Source organism: Frieseomelitta varia, unplaced genomic scaffold (genome assembly GCF_011392965.1).
Source record: "Frieseomelitta varia isolate USP_RPSP 00005682 unplaced genomic scaffold, Fvar_1.2 scaffold_243, whole genome shotgun sequence".
Lineage (NCBI taxonomy): Eukaryota > Metazoa > Arthropoda > Insecta > Hymenoptera > Apidae > Frieseomelitta > Frieseomelitta varia.
Genome location: NW_025109972.1, coordinates 38,818 through 64,433, shown reverse-complemented (window position 1 = coordinate 64,433; position 25,616 = coordinate 38,818). Strand labels below are relative to the sequence as shown.

Below are 25,616 nucleotides of genomic sequence, written 5' to 3'. Positions count from 1 at the left end.
CTCGCTTTTATCTCGCAAGAGCCATTGATTTCCCGTACGGTGGCGCAAATTGCTCAAAGGACAAATCCTGCCGTGTTTCTCGTATGACACGCGCTTCTCTCCCTCATTTACATTTGCGATTATGTATCCCCTGGAGGATGTTCCGCAATCGTCCGCCATTTAGAATCGCAACGTGGTTTGCGGACCGATTCGGATGAAAAACAATGTGATGGCCTTTGAGATGCGAATTGGACGAATGTTCGAGATACAAACGAAACACTCGCGAGTCTTATTGCTCATTGATAAAGTTAATCAAATGAAATTCGACGTTTCATTGTTATCTAATATCTAGTAGGAAAATTATTGTCTGCGGCGAACATTATAAGTAATAACGCTGCGATACGATGGAATTTCATCCGCGACAGCCTTAAGGCACTGTTGACTTTTACGAATGGACAAAATGGTAATTTACAGAGTTTCTTTTCATCATAGTATCCTCGTAAAAATTGAACAGGCAAATAGGCTGTTTTACTTAACAAAGGAACCAGTAACCATACTTCGGGATAATACCCAGTTTCTTTTCCACGGTAGTTATTTTATTTCACGAGCGTGAAATTATACGTCACACAGCTGTGCAGTTTTACTTCCCACCGATTAATCGATTGCAAAGGGTACAGCCGTTGCGTCACATTGTTTAGAAGAATTTTGTTCGAACGGCCTGTGCAAGCTGTGCAAGGTATAAACGATTATCCTTGCGTCATTACCACGGTCGTAAATAATATAGTCCACTAATTCGATGATAGCAGCATCGTCGTGATATAATTCGGGTTGCGAGATTTTTCAGTTTTCTAGCAAAGAGAAAGGCAAGAGCGTTTCTCAGCAATTGTTGTGATATCGCCAAATTTCTCGGCTCGAAGAGACAAAGTGGAGTACCTATTACTTCGCTACTCTGAAACAGTTTAAAAGAAAATACAGACAATTCAACTCACCCTCAGCACGAAACGATTTGACGATTCAATTCACTTTGCAGGTGCAATTCTTCTTAGTGTTCGTGCACAGTGCTCAAGCTTTAGTCTTCGATTGCGGTTACCCTAAACTGGTGGCAGCGCTTCTTCTGCTTCATTCGACGATCTTCTTCGCCCTCTTCTCAGACTTCTACCGTCAAGCGTATAACAAAGACAGAACGAAGAAGAAGCTGAAGGACGAATAAACGAAGGACATTATCGCGCGTTTTTTTTTTTTTTCTTTCTTTTCAAATTCATCCTCCGATATGCTCCAACGCGTCGATCTCTCAGCCACGATCGCGTGCACGATCGAAAATCACGAATTCGGTTTAAATGAGCAAGAAGCATCTACGAAAATTTTATCACGTCGTCGTGTCGAAAAATCGTTATCGGTAGGTACGAATTGTGACAAAGATATTCGAGTTATACGTCTGGATTCGTGAGTTCGGTCGTCTGGAGGATCGAAACGATTGTTCGATTGGAGTGGAGCTTACAGATTTCCTTCCGTATGGAAGAGGATTTCACTCGTTATCCCTCCTATCCTCTGCAGGGCATCTCAGGTTTCGCGAACAGCTCGGACCAGGGCTTCCGAAGCACTCGCTCTTTGAGAAAATCTCGATGACTAGCTATTCGAGACGGATACGGGTAACATTATCGTTCAAATTAACGTATTTAATGTAACGAACGATCCAAGAATCTTCGGTAAAAGCAATCGAGATCTGTTTTCAGCTCATGGTTTACGTTCGCGCGAAAAAAAGTGCATCGAAAACCCGTAGAATCGACGTAGCTTGATACATCGATCGGTCCTTGGTGTCGTCAATTCAGTGCACCTTTTCTTTTTTTTTTTTTTTTTTTTTTTTTTGTACTACAGATGCTACGCGTCGCCGGATCTGTAATTAAGATTACTGTAAATAATAGGATTAGTAAACGCCACGAGGTATTATCCTCGCGGTTTTATTTAACATAACATGCGTGTTTTGAGTCAATTACAAGATATAATTGTCAACTTTTATAATTGTTAGAAGAAGGAGCTTAATTACAAGAGCTTTTCTTTAATTAAGTTAATTAACTTAATTAAAGAAAAAGATTCATTCGTTTAGATAGAAAACAAACGTTCAATTGAATGTTCAACGATTCATCTCACGAACGTTCAAGCTCAATCTTCTGATTTCATTTATTTATATCTTTCTCATTACTATTACTATAATCGCGTGCTTTCGAGTATTTAAAGCAACCTCATAAACGACGAATCAGAAGTGAATATGCTCGCATATTGCACGTAAGATTAAAAAAAATGTATAATAGCGAGTCAACGTCAACCTTCACATCTATCGCTGAAGCAGAAACACACATACATGTGCGTGCACGTACGCATAGATACACTGCGTGTATTTTTAAAAATGAAATTTCACCCACTTATTGACATAACCAGGCTCCGCTGCCATACATGAACGCACACGACAGAATTTCGCATTGATTATCACAAGAACTTTCCTGTCAATATCTCAGTGATAAAAGAAAAACGATTCACGTCGTCGAGAAGAGAACAATTATCACTGAACAATGACAATAATGTTCGATTTGTAATTGATTGTCGCTGGTATAGCAAAGACTATTTGACAAACGTGTGTAACGTGTGAGAACAAAAGAAAGAAAAGAATGATGATGTGTCGCTACGCGTTGCTCGCCGAAGATTCTCGGGCCTACATACATTGGGGGTTAAATGTCACTCACTCGATTTTATAAGAGAAAACAATGAAAAAATAACGGAACGTTAACGATAAGCGACAACCTCCGTTACAAGCAGGTGCGAAACTTTCCTCGAAAGCCAACAGAGTAGAGGCACTCTCTACTTTATCGATTCATTACACCCCTTCAAGAGGGATGGGCAGAGATGCCCATCTCTGTTGTGAAAAACGAGCGGGAAAAAAACAAATCTGACATTTAGCAATACAATAATTTGTTTAAGGATCTATCATCGAACCTCATTTTAAAGTTATAATTTATTTAGTGTGCACCGCGCATGATAGAACTCTCCTGTAAATATGTATTCTCTTTTATTTCTTTTGTAAAATGACAAATAAATGTTAATAATTTATTTGCAAGACTCAAGACCCTTTTTAAGACCCTTTATCCGTTTAAAAAATAGAATAAAGAAAATACAATCCTAGATACGCGTATATTATCAAAATAGAATGAGGCCGAAATTTTTTAACTGAATAAACAAAACTTAAACTGAATATCAAGAAATATGCCACTTTGGTAATATTAGCATAATATTAGTTAATATTTGTACAATATTAACCAATTATTTATTTAATTTAATGATAAATAATTAAAAAAGTACTTTTCATAAATAAAAAAAAAGACGTATCTTACGTGCATTTTTGACACATCTTATATATAACAATACATCTTATATAACAAATACATCTATATAACAAATAATTGTGGCATATTACTAATAAGAATAACGATGATAATAAAAATATCGATATTTTTATTTATTAATTTATACCTTAAATTCTTTATTATGACCACTTTCATAAGCAAACTGCATATATATTGTCTATATTCATGTATGTATAATCTAAATGTGTTAGGTGCGTGTGGAATTTAAGCTGCTGCTGCTTCCAGAGCCTTTTGCTTCCTGAGTTCTCTGAGACGAAGTCTACGCTCTCTTTCATATTCCTTTGCCCTCAAGATATCACTGTAATATATACAAATTATTATTATCAAAAGGTGTTTATAGAATATATTAAATAAAAATAATTTGTTAATATTTTTCAATGAAAACCTACTCCTCATATTCACATTGGATATAGTGATGCACTTCATTATAACAACGTGTTACAAAAGGGAACTCTTTCATATAACAACGTTGATAATCCAAATACTTATGAGCACAATAATCTCTTAAATCGGTAGGAACTTTAGCAGCTATCAAATCTTCTTCGGATATACCTGGCGTAACTGTAAAATAACAAACAATTAGACATAATACATGACAATCAAATTGTTTCAGTTAATTATATTCTTAACAGTTGGGTAAAAACTTCATATAAAAATCAATATGATATTTATATTCTACACTTATGGTAATATTAGCAAAACTGTTCATCAAAATCAACTGTCGAAAGTTTTATTCATACTGTTATGTCACTGATAAAGTATTTATAAAAACAAATATAATAGGGATAATATACCTCAAATAACAACAAAAAATTGACAGTGTTAAAATACATATTAATTGATCATGTCGTTTACACAATTGTAGACATATAAAATGTAAAACATAAAGATCAGTATTCTAAGTGTACTCATTAAAGGTTAGGTTTATATAAAATATACTTGCCTCTTTTTTTACGCTCCCCTTTAAATCCAAACATTGGATCAAATGTTGGATCTGTGTCCATTTTCGGAAATGGATCGCTACTAAACATTATTTGAAACGAATTCCCCATTTTTCAATATATTACAGAACTACAGCAGAAAGAATAATGTAGAAGCAAAGGGGAGAATTGCTACAACGTATGGTACTGACACCTAGTAACACTTACGTAACTTAATAAAAAACATACATAAATATTCAAATCAGAATACATAAATCATATTTGCACATTACGAATATTGTTTTACATGGCATTGTTTTACAAAACATTAATGTACAAAAGTATTATATTTTTCTGTAAGTAGTTTATTGAAATCTCACTGAAATAAATACACATGTAGATTAAAAATAATTTCAGAAACAACAATCATACGACATGTTTATAAAATCGCTTTTCTCGGACCAATTAAGGAATATAATAATTTTATTTTTACATCTTCAAATAATACTGTATTTGTGTGTAGCACATACATTCTTATTAGCTTAACAACTGTTCATGAGTTCCATCTATGATACATAATTATGTACTTACTTCAATAAACAAAACTTTTCTTGCTTCATTTAGATCTGAAAACAATGTATAAAATAACTTAGTCATCTTCTTCTTCCATTGCTTCGGGTATTATATTTCCTAGAATAATGTGCAAGGTTTTTCGTCATAATCAAAAACACAAAAATCACAATAACTATGTTTTTAATCAGTTACCATTTTGTAATCTTTCTTCACTAGGCATATGTCCAGCTTGAAGCAATTTGCTAAGGCGTTGCACTTCTTCAAGAGAAGAAGCATTTGTAATAGCTTCCCTTATTTTGTTACGTTCCTCTGGGGTTATCAATGGCTTATCCATAGACATACCGGAGGTTTGTGTTTTTACTTTCTTTGCTATTTCACGAACCATTTCCTTTCCTCTCTTACTTCTAAAATATGTAACTGCAGCTTCACGTTCTTTCATCTTAATTTTCCTAAAGTCTAAAAGCCTCAATTGTGGAAATCTATATACAACATATTGTCTATACTGAGGCTTTGCAGATACTGGATTTTGTAGTAAACAAAGGTTTGTTAAATTTTTTAATTGTGTTAGTGGTTCTAAATCACCAAGTTCTTGAATCATATTTCCAGTTAACATAAGAGTTTCCAAATTTGGAATGCAATGTTCCAATCCTTCGCCAATTCTGACAATACGATTATTATTGAAAAAAAGAGTTTTAATTCTTTTTAACAGAGGAAATCCATCTAATTTCCTTATATCATTATCAGAAAAATCAATAGTATCAAACTGATCCTGAAAGAGATTATATTTTATAAAATAAAAATAATATATTTTGATATTTCAAAAAATTTTTTTAAATATATCTTCTAAACGAAGTAATTGGTAATTACAAATAATGATCAGAATAAAAGTACATAAATTATTAAATATATCTTCCAAATAGTATTGATAGTTACAAATATAAATAACAATCAGAAAAAAATTCATAAACAGAAATACATTTTAAAAACATTATAAAATTAGAATTTATTGATTAAAATACTAACCAGAGTTGCGCCCAAGTTCTCAATTGTAGGTATTTTATATCCTGCAATAATAAAGATTTGAAAATTAACTTTAAAGTTAGAGAATTAACAATTTCTAGGTTATATTTTATCAACATAATTTACTGACCTCTGAGATCTAATTCACGATCTTTTACAGGATTAATATATTGCATGGATTGTTGAATCAAATCTGGCGTTAATTTAACCATTATTTAATTGATAATATTAACCAATATTATCAAATAAAATTGATACAAAATTCAACCTGATAGCAATCAGAACGAACTTTCCACACGTTTCTCTCTGAAGTTTTGTGATTGGTAGGCTTGATTTTCACCGCCATAGTAACTTTATGGCAATCAGAAACAAAAGTTTTTAAATATACTATATGTATATAATTTGCTGAACGCGGAAATAATTTGCAAATATAACTAACAAGATAAATTAAGTGTGAATATTTGATATGAAAATTTCATATTTCATTTCTTACCCATATTACATTTTCATATTACATCATATGAAAATTGATAAACCGGACATCCAATACTTTTTCGTGTTCCATTATTTTAGATGTCCCTTACCATTTTCGTGTCACATCCTTACCATATCGATTTAAGCAGATTTTGCACTGCAGCGCTACTAGTAATAGGAATTAAAATCAGAAAATATGAATAATACCAGTTGCACGTCTGTATTAATGATATAAATTAATATTATTTTTATTAAGAATGTATAAATATTAATTTATCAATAACTAAATACAATAAATGAAATGCAAGAAAAGTCTATTTGAAATGCAAGTAAAGTCATATGACTTTATATGAATGATATGATTTATCACGAATCTACTACGTGAGAATAAATTAATTTACTGACGTAGCCGATTTGATTTTATTGTTTGAAATGTACGATATATGCATTTATGTGTGTGAAAATTTCATTAACATTAAAGATTATATTATTCAAATGATCGATATAACATCCAATATCAAAGTTCAATACTATGATACTCATATTATAAATTCTGAGTGATTCGAATTGAAGAACATATCAAATAAAATCAACTCTTAGACAAGCAAAATATACATGATTATCGTATTTTAACTACAATATACTTTCAACAGGTTTTGTTCTTCTTTCTCTTTTTTTTTTTTTTTTTGTACAAAAATTATCCGATAGAATTAATTGCTGAGATGATTAAATTTCTAGGCTTGAACAATCGATAGTTTGTTCATGAGAATATTAGTACGAATATCATATGCCATCTGTAAATACGTACAAACAGTAGATATGTATATCTATTTGAAATGTTTTCTAATTTGAACACGAAACGAGTGAAATTATTTATCCATCTACGTCATATGAAAAAGAAATGAGGAAATTGAAACAATTAACATTTACTATGTAAATCTTAAATTAACCTCAGGTAACCCTACGCTTGAAACATTTAAATCTTGATCAGGCACGTGTAAGCCTAATAAGATATTTTCATATAAATTAATCCATAGCATTATAAGAATTAAATCTTTAAATATTTCATACATTTGTATTTTAAAATTGAGTCTGATTAATTTTCATAAGCATCTGACAATTAGATCCGAGCAAGCCTTCTGTTCCCAATTTTTTAAGTTCCTAATGAAAATTTTATCGATTTGAACTTCACGAATTCCTGTTCAAATTTTCCTACGTACATTTCCTATTCCTAATTTCCAAAATTCAATTTGATTAGTTCTCTCTTATATACATATGGCGATCTACATTTCACGAATCCCTATCTTTTCTTTTATTCCGCTCCCTTTTTAAGAAGTTTCGATGTCGTCTTAAAATTTTACGTATAAAACAAGAGTCAAATATTTTCAAAGACGTGAACTTGATCAGCAGTAAATTTATTCTGAAATTATCACGTCAAAATAAATGCTAAATGTATCAAAACACTAAATATATAATAAAATATAAAAGTCTTAAAATCTCTTGGAATATTGTTCCAAATGAACGTCATCGAATGTAAAATGAACTTTTTTAAAGGTATTTGTTATTATAATGCTACCAAAGTTTATCCATATTATTTACAGTAATTAATAAAAGTTTTATTCAAAATAAATTTGATATTTACTTAATCGAGCTCTAGGTATATTTCGTATGATTCGCATATATTTTATCATTATATTATTTAAATACTTCTGCTTCTATAATTAAATACTTCAATATTTTATATTCATCACAAATTATTATAAATTCATACGTCGTTCTTATCCAATGAATATGGAAATTCAGTAAGTATAGATAATTATAACTGATTTACGTAATTACATACTTAATTGACTTTGATAATTTTTGTTTCGTAATTCATTTGCGTGAAATTTTAAATAGAATATGCGCAAAAATTTAGGTAGAAACATACGATTTCAAGAATTCCAGCGACACTTCATGTATCAGTTCATTTTATTAATCGAATAATGACATCTCATTCGATACGACAATAACGTTTTTATTATTTCATGATAAATGGAAAGAATGTGAAGCTTTGTAAATTCAAATACGGACTGAACAAAGATTCAAATGCAAATGCGTAAATAAATTATGTAAATAACCAAACGCATCAGAATGAAGACGCAGAAAATTGTAGAAGTATGTTGTATGAAAGGTTGACAAACATTCGTAGCGATGGTTGAAAATTTCTTTTACATTCGCTACAGTAAAATGTAAAATGATTAAAAGCAAGTAAAATTCGTTCATTAAATATTAAAACTGCGCACACAGACATATACTTTTGTATAACAATTGTAGAAGCCATTTTTTTTCAATCATTGGTAAGTCGAATTTCATAATACAAGGATTTCAATTACATAAGACGATCGCTCCATCAATTTTCGGATAGTAAATTTAAGAAGCAGAATCGACATAAAGTGATCTTTATATGATCTAAAGTTTGAAAGTGTATCATCATCAGCACTGTCTCAATCATTAACTTAACAGTTAAGAGCACATTATACAGAAATAACGGCATTTGAATTTGTAGAAATCCTTAGAAACGACATTTGTTCATGTAGACATTTTTTTTAAATAATTTCGATAGTTGTATGTCATGAAATATTATAATAGAATAACTGTAGAAATATCAGATTATAAGAAATATCGAAATTTGTAAGAAAGTTATAGTGTCAGTACAAAAATCATCGTGAATTGTTGAATGTTAAATATATGTAAATTCTCCGATTAATTGCTAATGCAATGCAATTAATTGCATATATGTTGCATGATGTATGTACGTCAATATATTAATTGCGGCCGAACGAACGCAATCAATTAATAAATGTTTCTTCCTAAAGTAATATTGATAAAAGTTTTTGAAAAAAAATGCAAAATTATTATATTACATTCTATTGCATAGTACTGTAATGCCAAATGCATACATTGTATAATACTATAACACTAAATGCATACATTTCTATATTTCTTATATTTGTTTTGAATAATTCTCGAGATAATGTATTAATGGATCGTCATTTACTTTTTCTGTTTAGTGCGCAGTTAACTGAAAAAATGTAATTAATTTACTCAGAAATAGTGCAACATTCATGATGATAATAATAATGTTAGAATTACTGAGGAAAATAGTGTAAAGTTCAATCAGCCGTGTCTCTGATTTTTAATCATCCTCGATTTTACAGATCATTCGAATACATACATAAAAATTCTAGTATTTAAATTACAAACAAACAAAATTTATAATAGTCTAAGATAAAATTTATAATAGTCTAAAATAAAATTTATAATAGTCTTGGCCCGAGAATCATGCATACTAACAAAAACATTCTTATATTTTTATCTCTATATTTCTATATTTTATATGTTGCCTTGAGATATTTTCACACGTGAGAAAGGTAGGTTCCTATGTCGAAAATGACATAGAAAGGTTAAGTAAATTTGTACACTTTTAAATATCTTAAAATAATTGTTAAAAATAGTTAAAATTTTTTGAACAGTAGGCGTTTAAAACTTCTTATTATATTTTAAACACGCAATTCCCACGTGCACAGAAATAAGATTTAAAATGTAAGGAGAGCGGAAATGAAATTGACGCAAATCGAAAAAAACCGCTTTCTATTTTATACACAACAGCCATAGATAATTATTAGATAATCCAGTATATAAATTTCATTTCCATATTTTCTATTTTTACAGTAGAATCATATTCTCCGAGCTATTTTAAAAAATTAGCTAGTTTTCTACGAAGAATCTACATAATATTAAAAATCTCGTACAGGTAGTTTTTTTCATTACGATGAAGAAACATTATCTATACCATGAGGCCAGGACAAATTATGCGAGTAACTTAACTAAACCGAGCGGTATTAGAGTTCCAAGTCAAATGACAAAGAACAACGTAAACAAACAAACCAAAGGGGTTAGAATTACTCGTGTAAATAACCTACTCCACTCGTGACCATATCGTGATTCGCGTATAATCCTAGTTGAAGTTTTTCCAGTTCACTATCTTGCAACCAATCAATCGCGTTGCTCGTAAAACAAATATTTCGACTATTAAAACGTCGTTTCACGACTACAAGGCTAAAAAAGACCGATTCTCGCTGCAACAGATACAATAAATGGCGGATTAGCTCGTTTTAACGATGGCACGGTTTCTACACAATCACGGTTTACAGAATCCGTTCTGTTTATGGGTATAACGGAATTCGATCCAAATTGTTAAAAATATCGATACCTTTAGTTCAAAAATATAATAAATGAAACAAAAATTAATAAGATTAATATCTCACCAAGAGTGTCAATATTTTTAATAATTTGGTGTTTCGACCGAATGGCTCGATCAAAAAATAACCAAAGGAAACCGAAATATTTCGAGATAAGTAATTGTATAAATATGTCTAAAAATTGACTATTACGCGCTTGATTGATCGGTTGTATTCTTATTCATTTCAAACTAAGGATACCAAATTATTTTGGACAATTTAGAATATTTGGTGTTTCGATCGAATTGCTCAAACGAGAAATACTAGAAAGTAGCTTTAATATTTTCAATCTGGGAAACAGGCAAGTAATGGATAAATATATCAAATAAATATAATTGATTAATTATAATATACTTAATTCTAATTAACCATTTACATATTTAATTACGCGCGTGATTAATTAATTTTCTTTTTAACTGAAAATATATATATATATATATATATATATATATATATAATATAAATATATAAATATCTTGTAATTCTCGCTCCGTCACCTTGTGTCCATCGAAGATGACAATTTACTAAGTGGAAATATGAAATTTTCCTATATTGTCCTCCTAAAATAATTTTCCTACATACCAACTGAATCAAATCACAGAAGGATTCATCAATCTTTGATACTTACATGAAAATGCAGGAAAAATCTCTCGTATTTCTTTATCAAGAATATGTTTATATCTTTTCTCCGTTAACGAGAGAGACCACCCAGCTTCGTAAATCAAATCACACACGATTGCAAATCATATGTAGAAAGAGCTAATGGTGCCTGAGCGCGAGGATGTGGGTGGCGTGCACACCTATCGAATACCAATTGTTATCGGCCACGCATCGTGACTGGCAATGGTATAAATAATCCCGCGATTTGTAGCGGTTACATATCATATATCGCACCATGTGGTGAAAAATCCATTGGAATAAATAAACTTCTTCGTCGATGTGATACACGTATCTTATTTCTTATGTGATATTCAAGTCGAAGATGTACTTTAGTGTTTTCGTATGAAGAGATCAACGAAACGCTTCTTTGATCTTTTGCGAGGAGCGAGAATTCGATAAAGATGCGCTAAAGTCTCAAAGAATGGAAAAAAAAAAAAACATTGAAACTCGGATGAACTCGTTTCAACAAAAATGAAAACGATTGTTATGAACTCGCGTTATGAAGCTCGATGGCGTTCCTAAACGTTCTCCCTCTCCCACGATGTGAGAAAGATCATCGCACTGGGCACGATCGCAGGTTTTCAAGGTTAAAACTGGTCCACCTTGCGGGTAATTTTTACTCGAACCGTCTCTGCGTTTGGTTACCCGTCTGAATTGTAACTAAATATGAAATATGAAGATGAGCGTTTCCTTGACCTAGACATAAATTTTTATAGGTCAAATGCGTCTGAAGTATAACTAAATATGAAATATAAAATATGATGATACATGAGTATTTTCTAGACATAAATTTTTACATAGGTCAAATGCGTTTTTAACACACAATAGAAATTACTTATTCATATTATAATCAAGTCAATTCCACGCCATCCGTTACTCAAGTCAGTTACGCAATATTCGCCGAATAATTGAAAAATCATATTGAACAACATCCACACATCATAACCGTGGAGATAAAGCGTGTAATCAATTGCCGAGAGGTCGTTGAACGTGCGTGTAATCAATCATTGCGGCGAGATACTTTTTGGAGACTGAGCGAGAGAGATGTTGGATAAGAAGGCCGGCAAAAACGGAGAAAAAACAACATATTCGCTTACATTATTAGACAAGTTGTAAAATAATGTAAGCGAATAGTTGGCTGCTTCCGCCGTTTAACTATTACCCGAGGCTCTTGAATTTGATTACTCATTTGAATTGATTGACGACGTAAATTCCTACAATGACATATTTATTATTTATGTATATTTATGTATTATTTCTTATATTATTTATTATATATGTTTCCACGTTAATCTATGTTGGCAAATGAAATCGAATAGGAACTCGTCGATTCAATCAGTCGCCATGTAGATTTCAAATTCTAGAGATCGATCGTGATTTCTAGATTATTCGAAAAGTAAAGGACAACAAATGAAACTGATTTAAATGATTAAATTCATTAATCCAATTACGTCAAAAATATTTCAACATTCATATTTAAATATGAATAACACGGATGATTGATCAATTAAATACGTTATAATTTATGTTTGTGTAATGTATTCCTTGCTAATAGCTAATGAAAACATCTTCAAGTCAACGAATAAAAAATTTCTACAGAGAAAGCGAAATGAAGATGCAACGGACATTTACAATGATGAGAAGAGAAGCCGGTTTCGGTTTGTTTTTATCAGATAATCGAGAAAAAATATTTAACATATACAGAATTGTCTGAATATGTTAAATATACCAATTTTATTCCGAAATCTGGATTTCTTCCAAAGACTAGTTACGTACATTTTCTCGAAGGCTCAAGAATGAAAATATTCAATAATTATCAGCTTAATAATCGTGACGTAAATGTACGTTTCCATAAATTAATAACATTTAATAACACTGTAATGATAGATACGACATATAATTATAGTGCTATATAGACTGTAATATTATAAATTCAACATTGAAGGAAAATCAGATCAATTAAAAGTGAACGTGTCACACACAATCACAACGTAAACACGTGAAGCATAAAATTTTTATGACAAGAAAAAAGAGAGAAGTTTTTATGACAAAAAAAAGAAGAGAGAAGTTTTTATTTAATAAGAATTTCACCAAGTTTTTATTTAAATACATTTACTTAAACACATTAATACATTTTCAATGAATGTTCGAATATTTATACTTATAATTAAACTACAAATGGACAGATAAATATTTATAAGCTACGGCACGACGATGACTTTCAAATATTAAATTTCAGAAACAATCGAACAATGTAATTTAATGATTAACCCAATGAATAATTTTATTATTAAATTCTATATTATATATATTCTATGTGTCTATATATTCGTTAATCCAATGAATAATTCTATTGTTTAATTCTATATTATATATATTCTATATATTTAATTTTATTATATGTATTCTATATATTCTATATATTTAATTCTATATTTTACATTCTATTTGACAGATGATGAAATTAAATCGGCTAAAGAAATTCCAAAATTGAGCAACGTGGAATCGAAATTTTTACGGCTACCAATGACACCAGTTGAGGATCAATTATAGTAACGAGAAATGTCTTGTTCTCGAGCAATGTTATCTACCTCTAGAGACTATCGTTTCTTTCGAATACGCGCAATATTTAAGATTCGAACATTTAACAATCGAAATCCAAAAAAAGCCTCGATGTTAGAAGCCGTGCATACTACGTACACTTCATCAAAATAATAAACTTCAAGTAATAGATGCTACTGCTAATCGACTGTTCAAACAGCGTGAATATTGCAACGTTGACAAGATCACTGGTGGCGTAGTACGTATTAAAAGCTGCGTCACAATATCAATGAATACCGAAAATTCGAGGTGGAACTTTGTACACTCGCGTTGTGTACAAATTACGTAACCAGCTTTGCTGAAGTGGTAGTAAAAGAAGAAGAAAAAAAGAAAAACAGAAAAAGAGAAAAAAAACCAGAAAGAATACGGACCGATATCGAGAATCTAGCGAGATCACGGCTTCTCTGCACATTAAGTATTCATCACTCGGCCATCCGAAGAATTCTAATCAGCGGCAGTAGAAAAATGTGAAAAGAATGGAAGCAGTCCCGGCGTTTCAATATATTCGAGACGTGTACGGTGACATATCCAGCTTGATATCAATCCTGATATCGCGAAGAATCTCGACTTGATATCTGACGAAACCGTTACAGGTTTACCGTACGGAAACACGAAACAGCTATAATAAAAATGAATATCACGAAAAATATTCATACGTGGGAATCCGTTTTCGATACGACCATCCGCGTGGAATGTTCAATCGAAATGTCCTAGCGAGTCTTAAACTTAACAGACGTTCAAGTCAAAGGTCAACCGAGAGCAAACATCATGCGTAATGCATCGGAAGTGAGCAAATTGGCACTGTACGATTTTCGTGAGCTGGTGTCTCACGTTGGTCTCTGAATAGGACCAGGTAGGTAGCCAGTTCTCGAACACATAGCCTCTAAGGCACACGTACACCCTGCCGACCCTTGGACGGTCGAGAACGATCGACAGTGAACAGTGGAGACAGTAGAAGAGCAAAGTGTCGATCCTGGCAAAAGTTGGTGGGGTCGGTATTCTACCCCACGTAATGTCTATCTCGTGCGTGCACAAGACAGTGCCGATATAAAACACCGTTTTCTCATCGTGGAACTTCAGTCTCTTCGAAGGTGGCCAAACACGAAGGTACTCTCTTCGGAACCGAAGAATCGAGGAAATTTTTGCTTTCCGTTTCGTTTGCAACTACGCGCGAAAAACTAGTTCACGATAAACGTCAGTGATTCCTTTTATTTCTTTTTCCCTTTTTTACCGACTTGGATCGAGTTTTTTTTTTTTTTTTTTGCCGTTAGATCGACATTAGATTGTCGTCAAATCTAATAACATACGGTGAGTATATGGGATTTTTGTTTTGCGATAGTGTTGTGAAATTGAAACAGATCGGTTGATAGATCGGTTTGAAAGGATTCCCCTTCGAGTCAAGGTTTCGTTTGACTTCGAGCGTGTTGAATCGTGTTGATACTGAGCGAGATGCTAAACATTTATGGTATATCTTATCAGATATGCTAAAATAATTTGTTTTACGATCGATTCTCGTTATGACATGCAACGAAGCAGGTCGAGAAAAAATATTTCGTGAAAGAAGAAAGGCGTCGCTCTTCCAGTTTGTAACATTTTATGACGGACTATTATGGACGTAAAAACGATTTACATAAAATATTTGCGTGAGAATGCGTGCAAAAGAGAGGAACAGTTCAGCGAAATTTAAACGAGTCGTTTTTGTCACGAATTTAACGAGAAGTACTTCGAAATTATCGTGTGTTTTCAGTCATACAAAATGAAAGAGACCTCGCACCTCGCAAATCGTAACTAAAAAGTTTTCAACGTAATCTTGTATTAATCCTTTTGATAATTGTAAAATTTCAACAATCTTATAATACAAGGGAAACGTGAATCCTTGTGAAAATCGTCGGACCAAGAGTTTACTGAATAGAAGCATTCATTGAAAGAAGTGAAGAAAAATTATTAAATTAACTAATTAAATTATTAAATTATGATAAAAATTATGATAATATAGCTCTTAGCTAACGAAACACTAACTGTCATCGTTAGCCTTGTAATTAAAATACACAATCATTGCACAATCTGGAATTATAGCGATATTCATTTGTCTCGCGAATGAAGATCCTTGAATTAAAAAAACGTTGTTACACTTTCGAGATTTCTCGTTCTCGCTTACCTAATCGTCCATGTGATTCGATCAAATTATCTTTGCCAAGTTACCACACGATTCGTCAAAAAGTATCATCGCGGAGTTTCTTCAAACTCGCCAAGCAATCTGCTCTATTACCTCCATAGTGATTCTCGTTCGATCGAGGCCCTTTGAAAAAGCCCTTTGACCGTGACTTTCAAATCTTTATCGACCGCGCTTGTTCGTTAAAACGTTATTTTCTGTTTCCGCGAGAACAGTATTATCGAAAGATGTTCGTTCAAAGTTCTGACACTTCGTACGTCTACGCGCAGATTTAATGCTCGCGCAAGACATCGTAAATTACCTTTACTTAGCACCTCGATCTTTGTTAAAACTCGATTTTTTTCGCTCTGGCTGAAACAAGAATGTACGCGAGAAATAACTGCGTAGTTCGTTTAATTTTCCAAAGTGTAGAGAGAGAGAGAGAAAGAGAGATTCGATCGGTCGCTAAATTTGGTGGGCGATCGTGACAATTGTTGCGCGTGGCGCGTGGACAACGTGATCGTTGTACCGCATAACAGAGGCACACTGCTCACTTTCATCGCTTGAGAAAATAAAGAACGAAGGATGCACCTGACTGGGTAGCAAATAGTGCTTAACAAGCGAAGGATCGTGATTTTTAATTATTATTACTCGCCATGCTTGCACACTCGTCTCGTCAGACATTTTACATCGCCAATCGTCTGTTCTCCAACTGTTGCGTTCCTTCGGCAAACACGTCGAATTCTGGTTTCTGATATGCGCCGTTCCTCGGCACGAGGATAACAAGAGACGATCGTGAGTACTGTTTCCGTATTAAAGCGGGAAATCATCGCTTTAATATGAACGTTTGCTAGTTCCATGCGTAATTTAAATACCGACCTGGCAAGGCTGTTTATCCGCCAGGATTATCCTTGTGTTTCTCTCAGCCGAAGCATTTTTCTAAGTAACGACATTATTTACGTCGTACAGATATTATTCGTACGTGCATTGAAATTAACGTTCCATTGCGACGCAACTTGGCTTCTTTCTTTTCTCTCCTTTTCTTTTCATTCTGCAACTTATTGTTAGCGTGCAAAGTACAAGCACAAATACGCCGATCTCACGTTTGGAAGCAACTACGTTTCATTCATTTTCGAATCAGTGGTGTTTTTTTTTTTTTTTCTGTGTTAAATTATTCGTCAGTATCTTTTGAGGAAAATAATTTTCGTTTCCAGTGTTTTTTGCTTGTCGAAAGAAGGATGACGTTGGGATATAGAGATAGAAGAGCAAAAAAAAAAAAAAATAAGACGTGGAAAAGAGAGGAAAAATAAAACCAGACAAAAACGTCGGCGACAAAAAAGTAGCGAAGGATAATCACGATTTGACTTCATCGATCATTTAGTTTTTTATGATTTACTGATTTCTTTTACGATTACTCGAAGGCAAAAAAATGATACCATTAGATGTTTAAAATAGCGGCTGATGGCGACAATTGACATTGGTCGTATATTCGCGTTTGTGTTGGATTTACAGACCATCGCGCACGACGTGGGAAACGGTTAAACAAATTTGATTCGCCTTTAACGAGCCGAACGACGACATTAACCGACGTTTGTCACCGACGTTTCGCAAAAAAAAAAAAAAGAAAAAGAAAAAAAACAAGTTCCAGTGGAGTCGAAAACACTTTACAGAGATACCATAACGTGAAATCTAGAATTCGCTCATTCGAGCTAGACATCAATAGGGATTCGTTCGATAAGTCGACTAAACTAAGAAAGTCTCCCGATTAGAATTGGACAATAGAATTTTTCCATAATGGAAACGAGTTTTCGAGCAGGTGTAGCAACGTTTTAATCCAACCTAACTCGAACGGTGCAGATGGGATGACGAAATCGTCGCGTGAACGACGACGAGGAATGTCGCTCGCGTTATTTTTCGATTCCGAGCTCGTCGTAATTTCCGAAATTTCGCAAGCTGCCGCGTACAAAATCCATCGCGAAGTGCCATTTCCAACAGCGTGGGAGAACGATGATGAGAACTACATAACGCCTTGTGTCCCAATATCTAACCAAATAGAAACTGGCATTCGCGATCATTAATTGATTATCAATAGATTTATGTAAATCGTTCCGTGTAAATTCGTATTTCTGGGAACGAAACATCGTTAGAAAATTATTTTACGTGTTCGAGTACTACAGGAAGCACCTTTGATATTTCGTGTGTCTATTCACGTACTATTTACTTTATAAGTCTACAGTCTGGTAATCGCTTAGGACATTTAAAAGGAATTTCAATTTCTCGCGAAACTAAACGAACAACAATCTCATTCGCCTGTTTACTAAAAATATTATACATTGAATATTTTATATATTTTCTGCACGTCATCTCCATTCTTGCGCTCCTGCAATTCCGCGCAAATGCATAAACATTTGCAGTCTAATTATAATTTGAATCGACGCACGATAATTAATCGATGATGAAACTCACGAGTTTGAACTTTAAACGCGCGTCGGACGTACACGCCAACAAATAATAGTGATTTCTGGGCTGGCTGAATAATTCGCTCTCGAAAGGAACAACTGTCGGTGACATCGTATGTAACACGCGATGAAATTCAGACCGGGCAACAACAATCGTGTTTCTTCGAAAAAGATATGTGCAACTGGCTGTTTAAGCTGACATTAAAAAAGCAAAATGACGCGTGTGAATATGAATTAAGAGACTCGTTTCCGCTGACATAACGTTACGAGAATGCAATCAAATACATTCCGAGATATAACTGCGATTTTATGATCTATGCGCTACGCGCGAGTGCAAAATAGGATAATTAGGAAAATACCAGTTCAGTCAATTATCGCCCGAGTCCTGAACGGATTTCGATTAAGAAATCGCAGGGCGAAAACAAGTTTGCAATTGTCGTTTAAGAAATCGTGGAAATTAGCTCGCTTATTTTTCTTTCTTTCTTTCTTTTCCTTTTTTTTTTCTTTTTTTTTTTTCTTTTTTTTTCGTTACTTCCGTCTGGCGTCCACGACGTTGATTATATATAAATACGTTAAGGACACTCATTCGCCGATTCTCCATAAAACAACACGGTAAATTCATAAATTCATAACTAACCGTCGCCATTTTCGAATGTTTGCGGAATTGCATTTATTTGTCGAGGACAATCGTGGCGATCGAAAACAGGAAATCAATATCTCACGAGTTATCGAATGCTTTGAACGACCAAGCAGAGAATTTAAAGAAATCAATATAATTTAATAATCAATATAAATCAATCTAATAGATGGCCTAGAAGACTATCGAGTACGTCGAATTGTTGCAACGCACGTAAAAGGGAAGAGGCGCGAGATTTGTTTCAATTTCAAGTTTCAAGAGCGTTCTGGAATTGATGAAATTCGCAGCTTTGAACGATCGAAAGGCAGAGAGTCGGTTTTCAGTTTCCAGTTTTTTTTGACAGAGTGTAAACAAGCCTAATCTGAACTTAAAAAGAAGAGATATACATGTAGATGTGCTTCTTCTACGTGTATGCGTGTCGATGGCGTAAAATATTTGTTTATAAAAATGTACAAAGTTTTGAATCGAAAGGCAAAGAATATCCCCAACCAGCACGTGGCTTTTCGTAACGATATCACGTGTAACGCTTGACGAAATGTTTCACCGACAGACTGGGACGTGTGTACCATACGTCTCTCTTACACCGAGAGAGAAGGTGTAAAGTTCGGTGCGATCACGGTCTCCAACTTGGAGATTTCCTTTCAACGCGTTTCGTTTCACAGCGTCCGAGCGTGTTTTGCTCGTGTTGTTTCCTTGCCCTCGTGGAAGCAGTGGCCACTAGGTTCGAGAAAATCTCAGTGAAAGGACTGGGCTTTTCGTTGCACCATCCAACGTCGATCCATAGGTTCTCGAGCCACCGCCGCGCCGATTTGCGTTGAAAAACAAACGTCGATCGTGAACAGTTTCGATTCGTGCTTCCTTTAATCGGTTCGTTAAAATCACGTTGAATCTTTGAGACATATCACGGGACGACAGATGAGATGGACAGTACGAAGGTGATGAAAAAGTAAACAAATAAATAAATAAACGCGTGAATTTTCATCAACTTTCAGATGGCGCAACTTGTGGCAGCGGTGTACGACAGCTACCGAGATCTGATGGACAACAAGAGCGATCCAAGGGTCAATAACTGGGCAATGATGAGCAGCCCGTTCCCGACTCTCTTCATCTGCCTGTTTTACGCCTATTTCGTCAAGGTTCTCGGCCCCAAGCTCATGGAAAATCGCAAGCCTTTCGAACTGAAGAGGGTCCTGCTCTACTACAATCTCTTCCAAGTGGCACTCTCCACGTGGTTGTTCCACGAGGTATGCGAGTCGCTTTAACCTCTTGCGCTGGAACGACGTGCCGCGCGCGTCGAGAATCTTTTCTCCCAAACTTTCGCGACGTTTTCTCAGTTAAATTATTTTCAAGTACATTTAATTGTAAACCCAGGCAAAACGAACGATAAGCTTGTTACTTGTTAATTAATCATTTCTATCCAGCGATATCGTGCCGACGAGTTCGAAAGAAAACGAAAGCGACGAACTATCGTACGCGAATTTTCGTATTCGGCCACTCGTTACGGTCCGCGCAACCAACAGTTGCCAGCGCAAGGGGTTAAAGAGAAGACGCACGAAATACTCTCTGTGTATATTTTAAAATTCTCTTCGATCGAAACTTCTCACTGTATCGTTTGTTCGGTGCAGTCCTTGGCATCCGGGTGGGGAGGCTATTATTCGTTCCGTTGTCAACCGGTAGACTATTCAAACAGTCCGATGGCATTGCGAATGGCACGTGGCTGCTGGTGGTACTACTTCTCCAAGTTCACTGAATTCTTTGATACTATATTCTTCGTGCTGAGGAAAAAGAATAACCAAGTCTCGAGGTTGCACGTGATTCATCACGGAGTTATGCCACTATCCGTTTGGTTCGGTGTGAAATTTTCTCCTGGTAAATATACTTTTTACTCGGTATTTACTGTATTATGATCCTTTCATCATCCGTGAATCGACATGCGCAATTGAGCAATCGACGACGAGATGCTGTACGACTTAATTTAGGCACAGTACCGGTCAAAAGTTTCAGGTTCTATAACTCGTTTAACGACACTTGCACATTTTTTTGGCTATAATGCACAACGACAGTTAGCTAGTCACAACGCGGTAAAATACTCTAGAAATCCAAAGAAATCACCATTGACGTTGGAAGATCCGTGTATTTCACAGAAAGAACGTGTAACAACTTTTGATCAGTAGTTTTTCATCATCTCGTCTGATTTGTAACAATTGATCAACGACGTGTTTACCTAAACAAAGACTTCAAGACAAAATACCTCGTTGAGTAACAAAACTCGGAAACAGGAGACCAAAGCTTAAAAAGTCGATCGACAGAAAATTGCAATCGGTTACTATTGACATTAATTTACGACAGTTCAATCGTCTAAAAATCGACGACGTGTTTACCTAGCAAAGACTGTAAGAGAAAAAAATACCTCGTTAAATATGAAAAATCGGGGAGAGAAGACCGAAGGTTAAAAAGTCGACTGACAGGAAATTCGGCGTGCTGAAACGTCCCGAAATGAATCTCGAAAAAGTCACTTCCGTTCTTTCGTAATATCATCATCAACGGTGTAACACGGAATCGAGCGTTAATCGAAAAATAAAACGCTTTCACTATCTCCCACGTTTCCGTCGTTCGTTCACCGTGATACGTAACACGTAACGTCAATTCCGATCGATACTCGCCACACGAGCGGGAAAAGCGTGTATCGATGACCAGTCGATCCTCAGTCAGTCAGAACAGCTCAAAGACAGAACGTAACAACCTATTTAATTAAATGACGTAAAAATCGCGTTTCCCGACGCGATTTCGACATTTTAAACTCAATTACGGGGGGGTATGACAGTGATCGTAACGGCAGGGGACTTTCATTTGCAGGCGGTCACAGCTCGTTCTTCGGCATGCTCAACACATTTGTACATATCGTGATGTACTCGTACTACTTTCTGGCCGCCCTCGGCCCAAAGATACAGCCGTACCTCTGGTGGAAGAAATATTTGACCGTCCTGCAGATGGTGCAGTTCATCCTCGTGATACTCCACGCTTTCCAACTTCTCTTCATCGAATGCGACTACTCGAAGGTGTTCGTCTGGTGGATCGGAATGCACGCGGTCATGTTTTACTTCCTGTTCCGCGACTTCTATGTACAGACATACAAGAAGAGTAACGCGGCTGCCAAGACGTCGGTGAATAAGGAAACCAAGGTGAACCAAGAGAACGCGAAACAACCGAACAGCGAGAAGGAGAACGGCAAGATGTACGCGAACGAGTACAAAATGGCGACCGGCTACATCTCGGACAATGGCCTGAGGAATCGCGTATTTATCGACAACCGCGGCTTCCAGGAATAAGATCGCAGTCCGTCATTGCAGTACCAGTTTTCACGCGATACGGTTTCCCGGCTGATTCGGTAACTCTGCGAAAAAAAAATCGGCAAAGGGCCGACGAGCAATCTGCATACGTCGGTGCTGCCAAACGAACGAATTAAGTTCGACACACAGTGTGTAACAGGTTTTATTCGTTCGTTTGCCGAGTCAACTGTTTGTTGTTGTACGTAACACACGGTGAAATTACCGATTCCGGTCGCTTTCGACATTCAGTTTCGTGAATCGGTCGAGTTTCTTTTATTTTATTTACAACGGCTGTCAGCCAGTGGAGTGTAAGAAATTAATCTTGCTCAATCCGTTGAATCTCTTTCTATTTCTTTTTGTTAAATTATTAGAAGCAGATGCTGACACTGCGGGAATAATTACGTCATTTAGACGTGAGAATTTGATAAAAATCCAATCGATAATAGGATATTTACAGCCAATATTTCTTCTGTTTCTCTATTTTCGTAGTGACGACAGTATCAAAAAGTATATGTATACCGAGAAATGTACTCACGTTCAGTTTTGTTCAAACTGCGAACGGTAGAGTAGACAAATTACGCAGAGGAGAGTGGCATTCTTTGAAACGTCGTCCGTATTTTTCAGTTTTTCATTTCCAAAAGGACTTCGATTTCAAAGATTGAACCGAATGTATGAAAACCGACTGTATCGTGCGAACCGGATTACGACGGACAACGGCGAATTCATATCGGACAAGTTCACCAAGCAGGCAAATTTCTTTTCGCAAATCACGCCTGATATCAAGGATACATTAGATTAGATTCAACCTTCGATTAGTTCACACCCATCAACTAAATTATCGATTACCTCCGGTACGGATGAGGGTACGTTTGAATGAGATCTTATACATATTTTCACGCTTTCTGTGCGAGTTCTCTGTATGTCGTGTCTATAGAGTGTATACGGTATGCGAGTATGTACATATGTATATGTAGGCGAATGTACAAGTTAGAAACATAAGGAAACGGGCGGTGATACCTAACTGTTACACTCAACTTTCGCCTCGAGTTAAGCTCACGAGAGAGTTGCCAAATTTTTCCTTCGAGGCTCTCCACATATCGTTCTTCTGTCACTTCAAGGTTGACTGAATGTAGGATGTATATGGAAGGTGTCACCGACACGGCGAATCGCGTGATCGAAACTTCGCCGCGATCCAGCGTTACGCTCTTGTTATTGCTCAAATCATCCATTACGAATGAAGCTTCTTGTCCTTTTTCTCTCTACGACTCTACGTTGTAAAAATCTTAGTCACTCGGATTAGCTGCGTCGTTCGATCATCGAGGTAAATCTACGACGAATATAGAAGTTAATCTCACGATTAAGAAGTCGCGAGCAATCTTCTCGCATACGAGGTTACAAGGTTGTTGGTCATTTGGATAAATTCGATCGATCTTTATCGAGAACGACAGGGGAAAAAACCGCTCATTCGGCCATTGGAAACGCTTTGTGATCAAAAGTCGAACGAACTTTGGAATGCTTAGAGCTGTTAGAACGCTTGGTTGTCGATCTCTTTGTGATACGATTGCTTTTGTCCTCTCTCGGTAGTTTTCTGTGATAGTCACGCGGGTCTATTTAGAACTGATTTCTAACAGGAGGACATACACAAGCGTTTTCTCTTGCCCATGTATGAAAAATAATGATTCGACGTTGGGATTCGTGTTTGCCCCAATTTGGGAGAAGTCGATTGAATGTGACGCGAAGTATACATTCAGTATGTAGAATAAAGAAATCTGTATAATACATTAGCAAGAAATGAGAGATGTATTTATTTTATGATTAAATTGTACGATTTTTAATGAACAGATTTGTTTCCCACCGTCACGTCTGGTATCTTGATCTCTTTTACTTTCCTTGATCCTTTACATTCACGTTTATTCATTCAATATTGTCACACGTACTGTGTTAGCGAGTTGGTCGAAATTTACTCATTTGAAATTTATATTTATTTATAAAAGAAAATCTGCTGAAATCAATCGTAATCTCTACACAGTTGTTAGCTCGCGTTTGGTTAAAATTTAACGTTCTAACAGCTAGAAACTTATAAATCAAAAAAATTATAAATTAACTTATAAATTATAAAATAAAATAAATAAAATAACTTATTGTAAATTATAAAATAACTTATGAATTAAAAAAATAATAAATAAATAATTCAGACGAATTATACGTTAAACCGTGAAGAAGTAATTACGTCAAGATCCAAAACGAGAATTGAGGCAACATTAAATTAAAAAATTCACTGTTTCAGTTCTTTTTAATTTCGCTCGAGATTAAATGAGCAGATGCAGAATACTATTGTATTCGTACATATTAGATTAAATGAGCAGATGCAGAATACGTATGATTCGTACATATTAGATTAGCATCTACAATTGGAATCTTTTAGATTCCAAAAAATCATTTTAAAGAAATTGTACATCTGATTCTGTTACTTTGATTTACTTTAATTAGCCCGCAGGCTGTTTTAAGGTTTAGATGAAGTTAGTTTTAAATCTCGTCGCCAAGAGGACGTTGAAGTACATATATACATATATACACATATGTAGTGTATTGAACTCGGATGTCGAAAGCATCTCGGGACATTCTCCCTAATTGACGTTTGTACTCGGGTCTACATTTTTGCACGCGAAAACTATGGAGCAAGTTTATTGGTCTCTTTTACTTTCTAAAAATATGAGGTTAAGTAGATGGATAACATACTTTCTGATATGACTATTAATTACAATATAAGTAGATACGATCAAGACAGGTTAGAAACAAATAGACGTATTTTTTCCTTTGTCCAATTTAAAAGTATAATCTGAGAGAATTGACAGTGCAAAGAGCATGAGTGAATTAACAATGCCACTCATCTTTGTACTTGCCTATCAATTTTTCAAATTTACCCTCGTAAATTGAGTATATTACGAAACGACCGTATATTGATCGAGATTCTATATATTTATACAGGCAATGTCATTACATATGATCATGTACATATATATATATGTCTTAAGTTACAATTACTACAGAAATAGTCATTTTTAATTAAATAAATTATTTCAGGAAATTAAATCCAACATGCATCATCGTTA

At 34.7% G+C, this 25,616-nt stretch overlaps 5 protein-coding genes across 8 annotated transcripts in view; 2 read left to right on the top strand and 3 right to left on the bottom strand.

Annotated features, from left to right (window-relative positions):
- The window catches only part of LOC122528000 (elongation of very long chain fatty acids protein AAEL008004), a 67,007-nt gene extending 65,918 nt beyond the window's left edge, over positions 1-1,089 (bottom strand). Inside the window, exon 1 of the mRNA XM_043652654.1 lies at positions 969-1,089. The gene's annotated coding sequence lies outside the window, so the exon portion shown is untranslated. The remainder of the gene's footprint in view (positions 1-968) is intronic.
- Positions 1-3,081, top strand: part of LOC122528001 (elongation of very long chain fatty acids protein AAEL008004) — a 32,978-nt gene extending 29,897 nt beyond the window's left edge. The window contains exon 5 of the mRNA XM_043652656.1: positions 1,010-3,081. Coding sequence (XP_043508591.1) covers positions 1,010-1,189 — 180 coding nt within the window. The 3' untranslated portion in view covers positions 1,190-3,081. The remainder of the gene's footprint in view (positions 1-1,009) is intronic.
- A 384-nt stretch (positions 3,082-3,465) lies between these two features.
- On the bottom strand, positions 3,466-4,529 carry LOC122528003 (NADH dehydrogenase [ubiquinone] 1 beta subcomplex subunit 7). The gene is made up of 3 exons (XM_043652658.1): positions 4,339-4,529; positions 3,785-3,956; positions 3,466-3,693 (listed from the first exon to the last, which is right to left on the bottom strand). Exons 1-3 carry the CDS (start codon positions 4,445-4,447, stop codon positions 3,600-3,602), a joined length of 375 nt encoding a protein of 124 aa, XP_043508593.1. The 5' UTR covers positions 4,448-4,529; the 3' UTR covers positions 3,466-3,599.
- LOC122528002 (probable U2 small nuclear ribonucleoprotein A') lies at positions 4,391-6,242 on the bottom strand. Of its 2 annotated transcripts, XR_006306470.1 has the most exons (5): positions 6,039-6,242; positions 5,912-5,952; positions 5,081-5,657; positions 4,907-5,005; positions 4,391-4,529 (listed from the first exon to the last, which is right to left on the bottom strand). XR_006306470.1 is itself a non-coding variant. In XM_043652657.1 (4 exons), the coding sequence occupies exons 1-4, from the start codon at positions 6,118-6,120 to the stop codon at positions 4,965-4,967; spliced, it is 741 nt and encodes a 246-aa protein (XP_043508592.1). In that variant the 5' UTR covers positions 6,121-6,241; the 3' UTR covers positions 4,781-4,964. The 2 variants fall into 2 exon arrangements, 1 of the variants encoding a protein (XP_043508592.1); XM_043652657.1 differs by lacking the exon at positions 4,391-4,529 and having other exon boundaries at positions 4,781-5,005; positions 6,039-6,241.
- Positions 6,243-14,895: 8,653 nt separating this feature from the next.
- Positions 14,896-24,342, top strand: LOC122528004 (elongation of very long chain fatty acids protein AAEL008004-like). Of its 3 annotated transcripts, none has more exons than XM_043652661.1 (4): positions 14,896-15,033; positions 20,167-20,418; positions 20,800-21,043; positions 22,031-24,342. In XM_043652661.1, exons 2-4 carry the CDS (start codon positions 20,167-20,169, stop codon positions 22,501-22,503), a joined length of 969 nt encoding a protein of 322 aa, XP_043508596.1. In that variant the 5' UTR covers positions 14,896-15,033; the 3' UTR covers positions 22,504-24,342. The 3 variants fall into 3 exon arrangements, with proteins under 3 accessions (XP_043508596.1, XP_043508595.1, XP_043508594.1); XM_043652660.1 differs by having other exon boundaries at positions 14,991-15,234; XM_043652659.1 differs by lacking the exon at positions 14,896-15,033 and adding an exon at positions 20,080-20,109.
- The last annotated feature ends 1,274 nt before the right edge of the window (positions 24,343-25,616 follow it).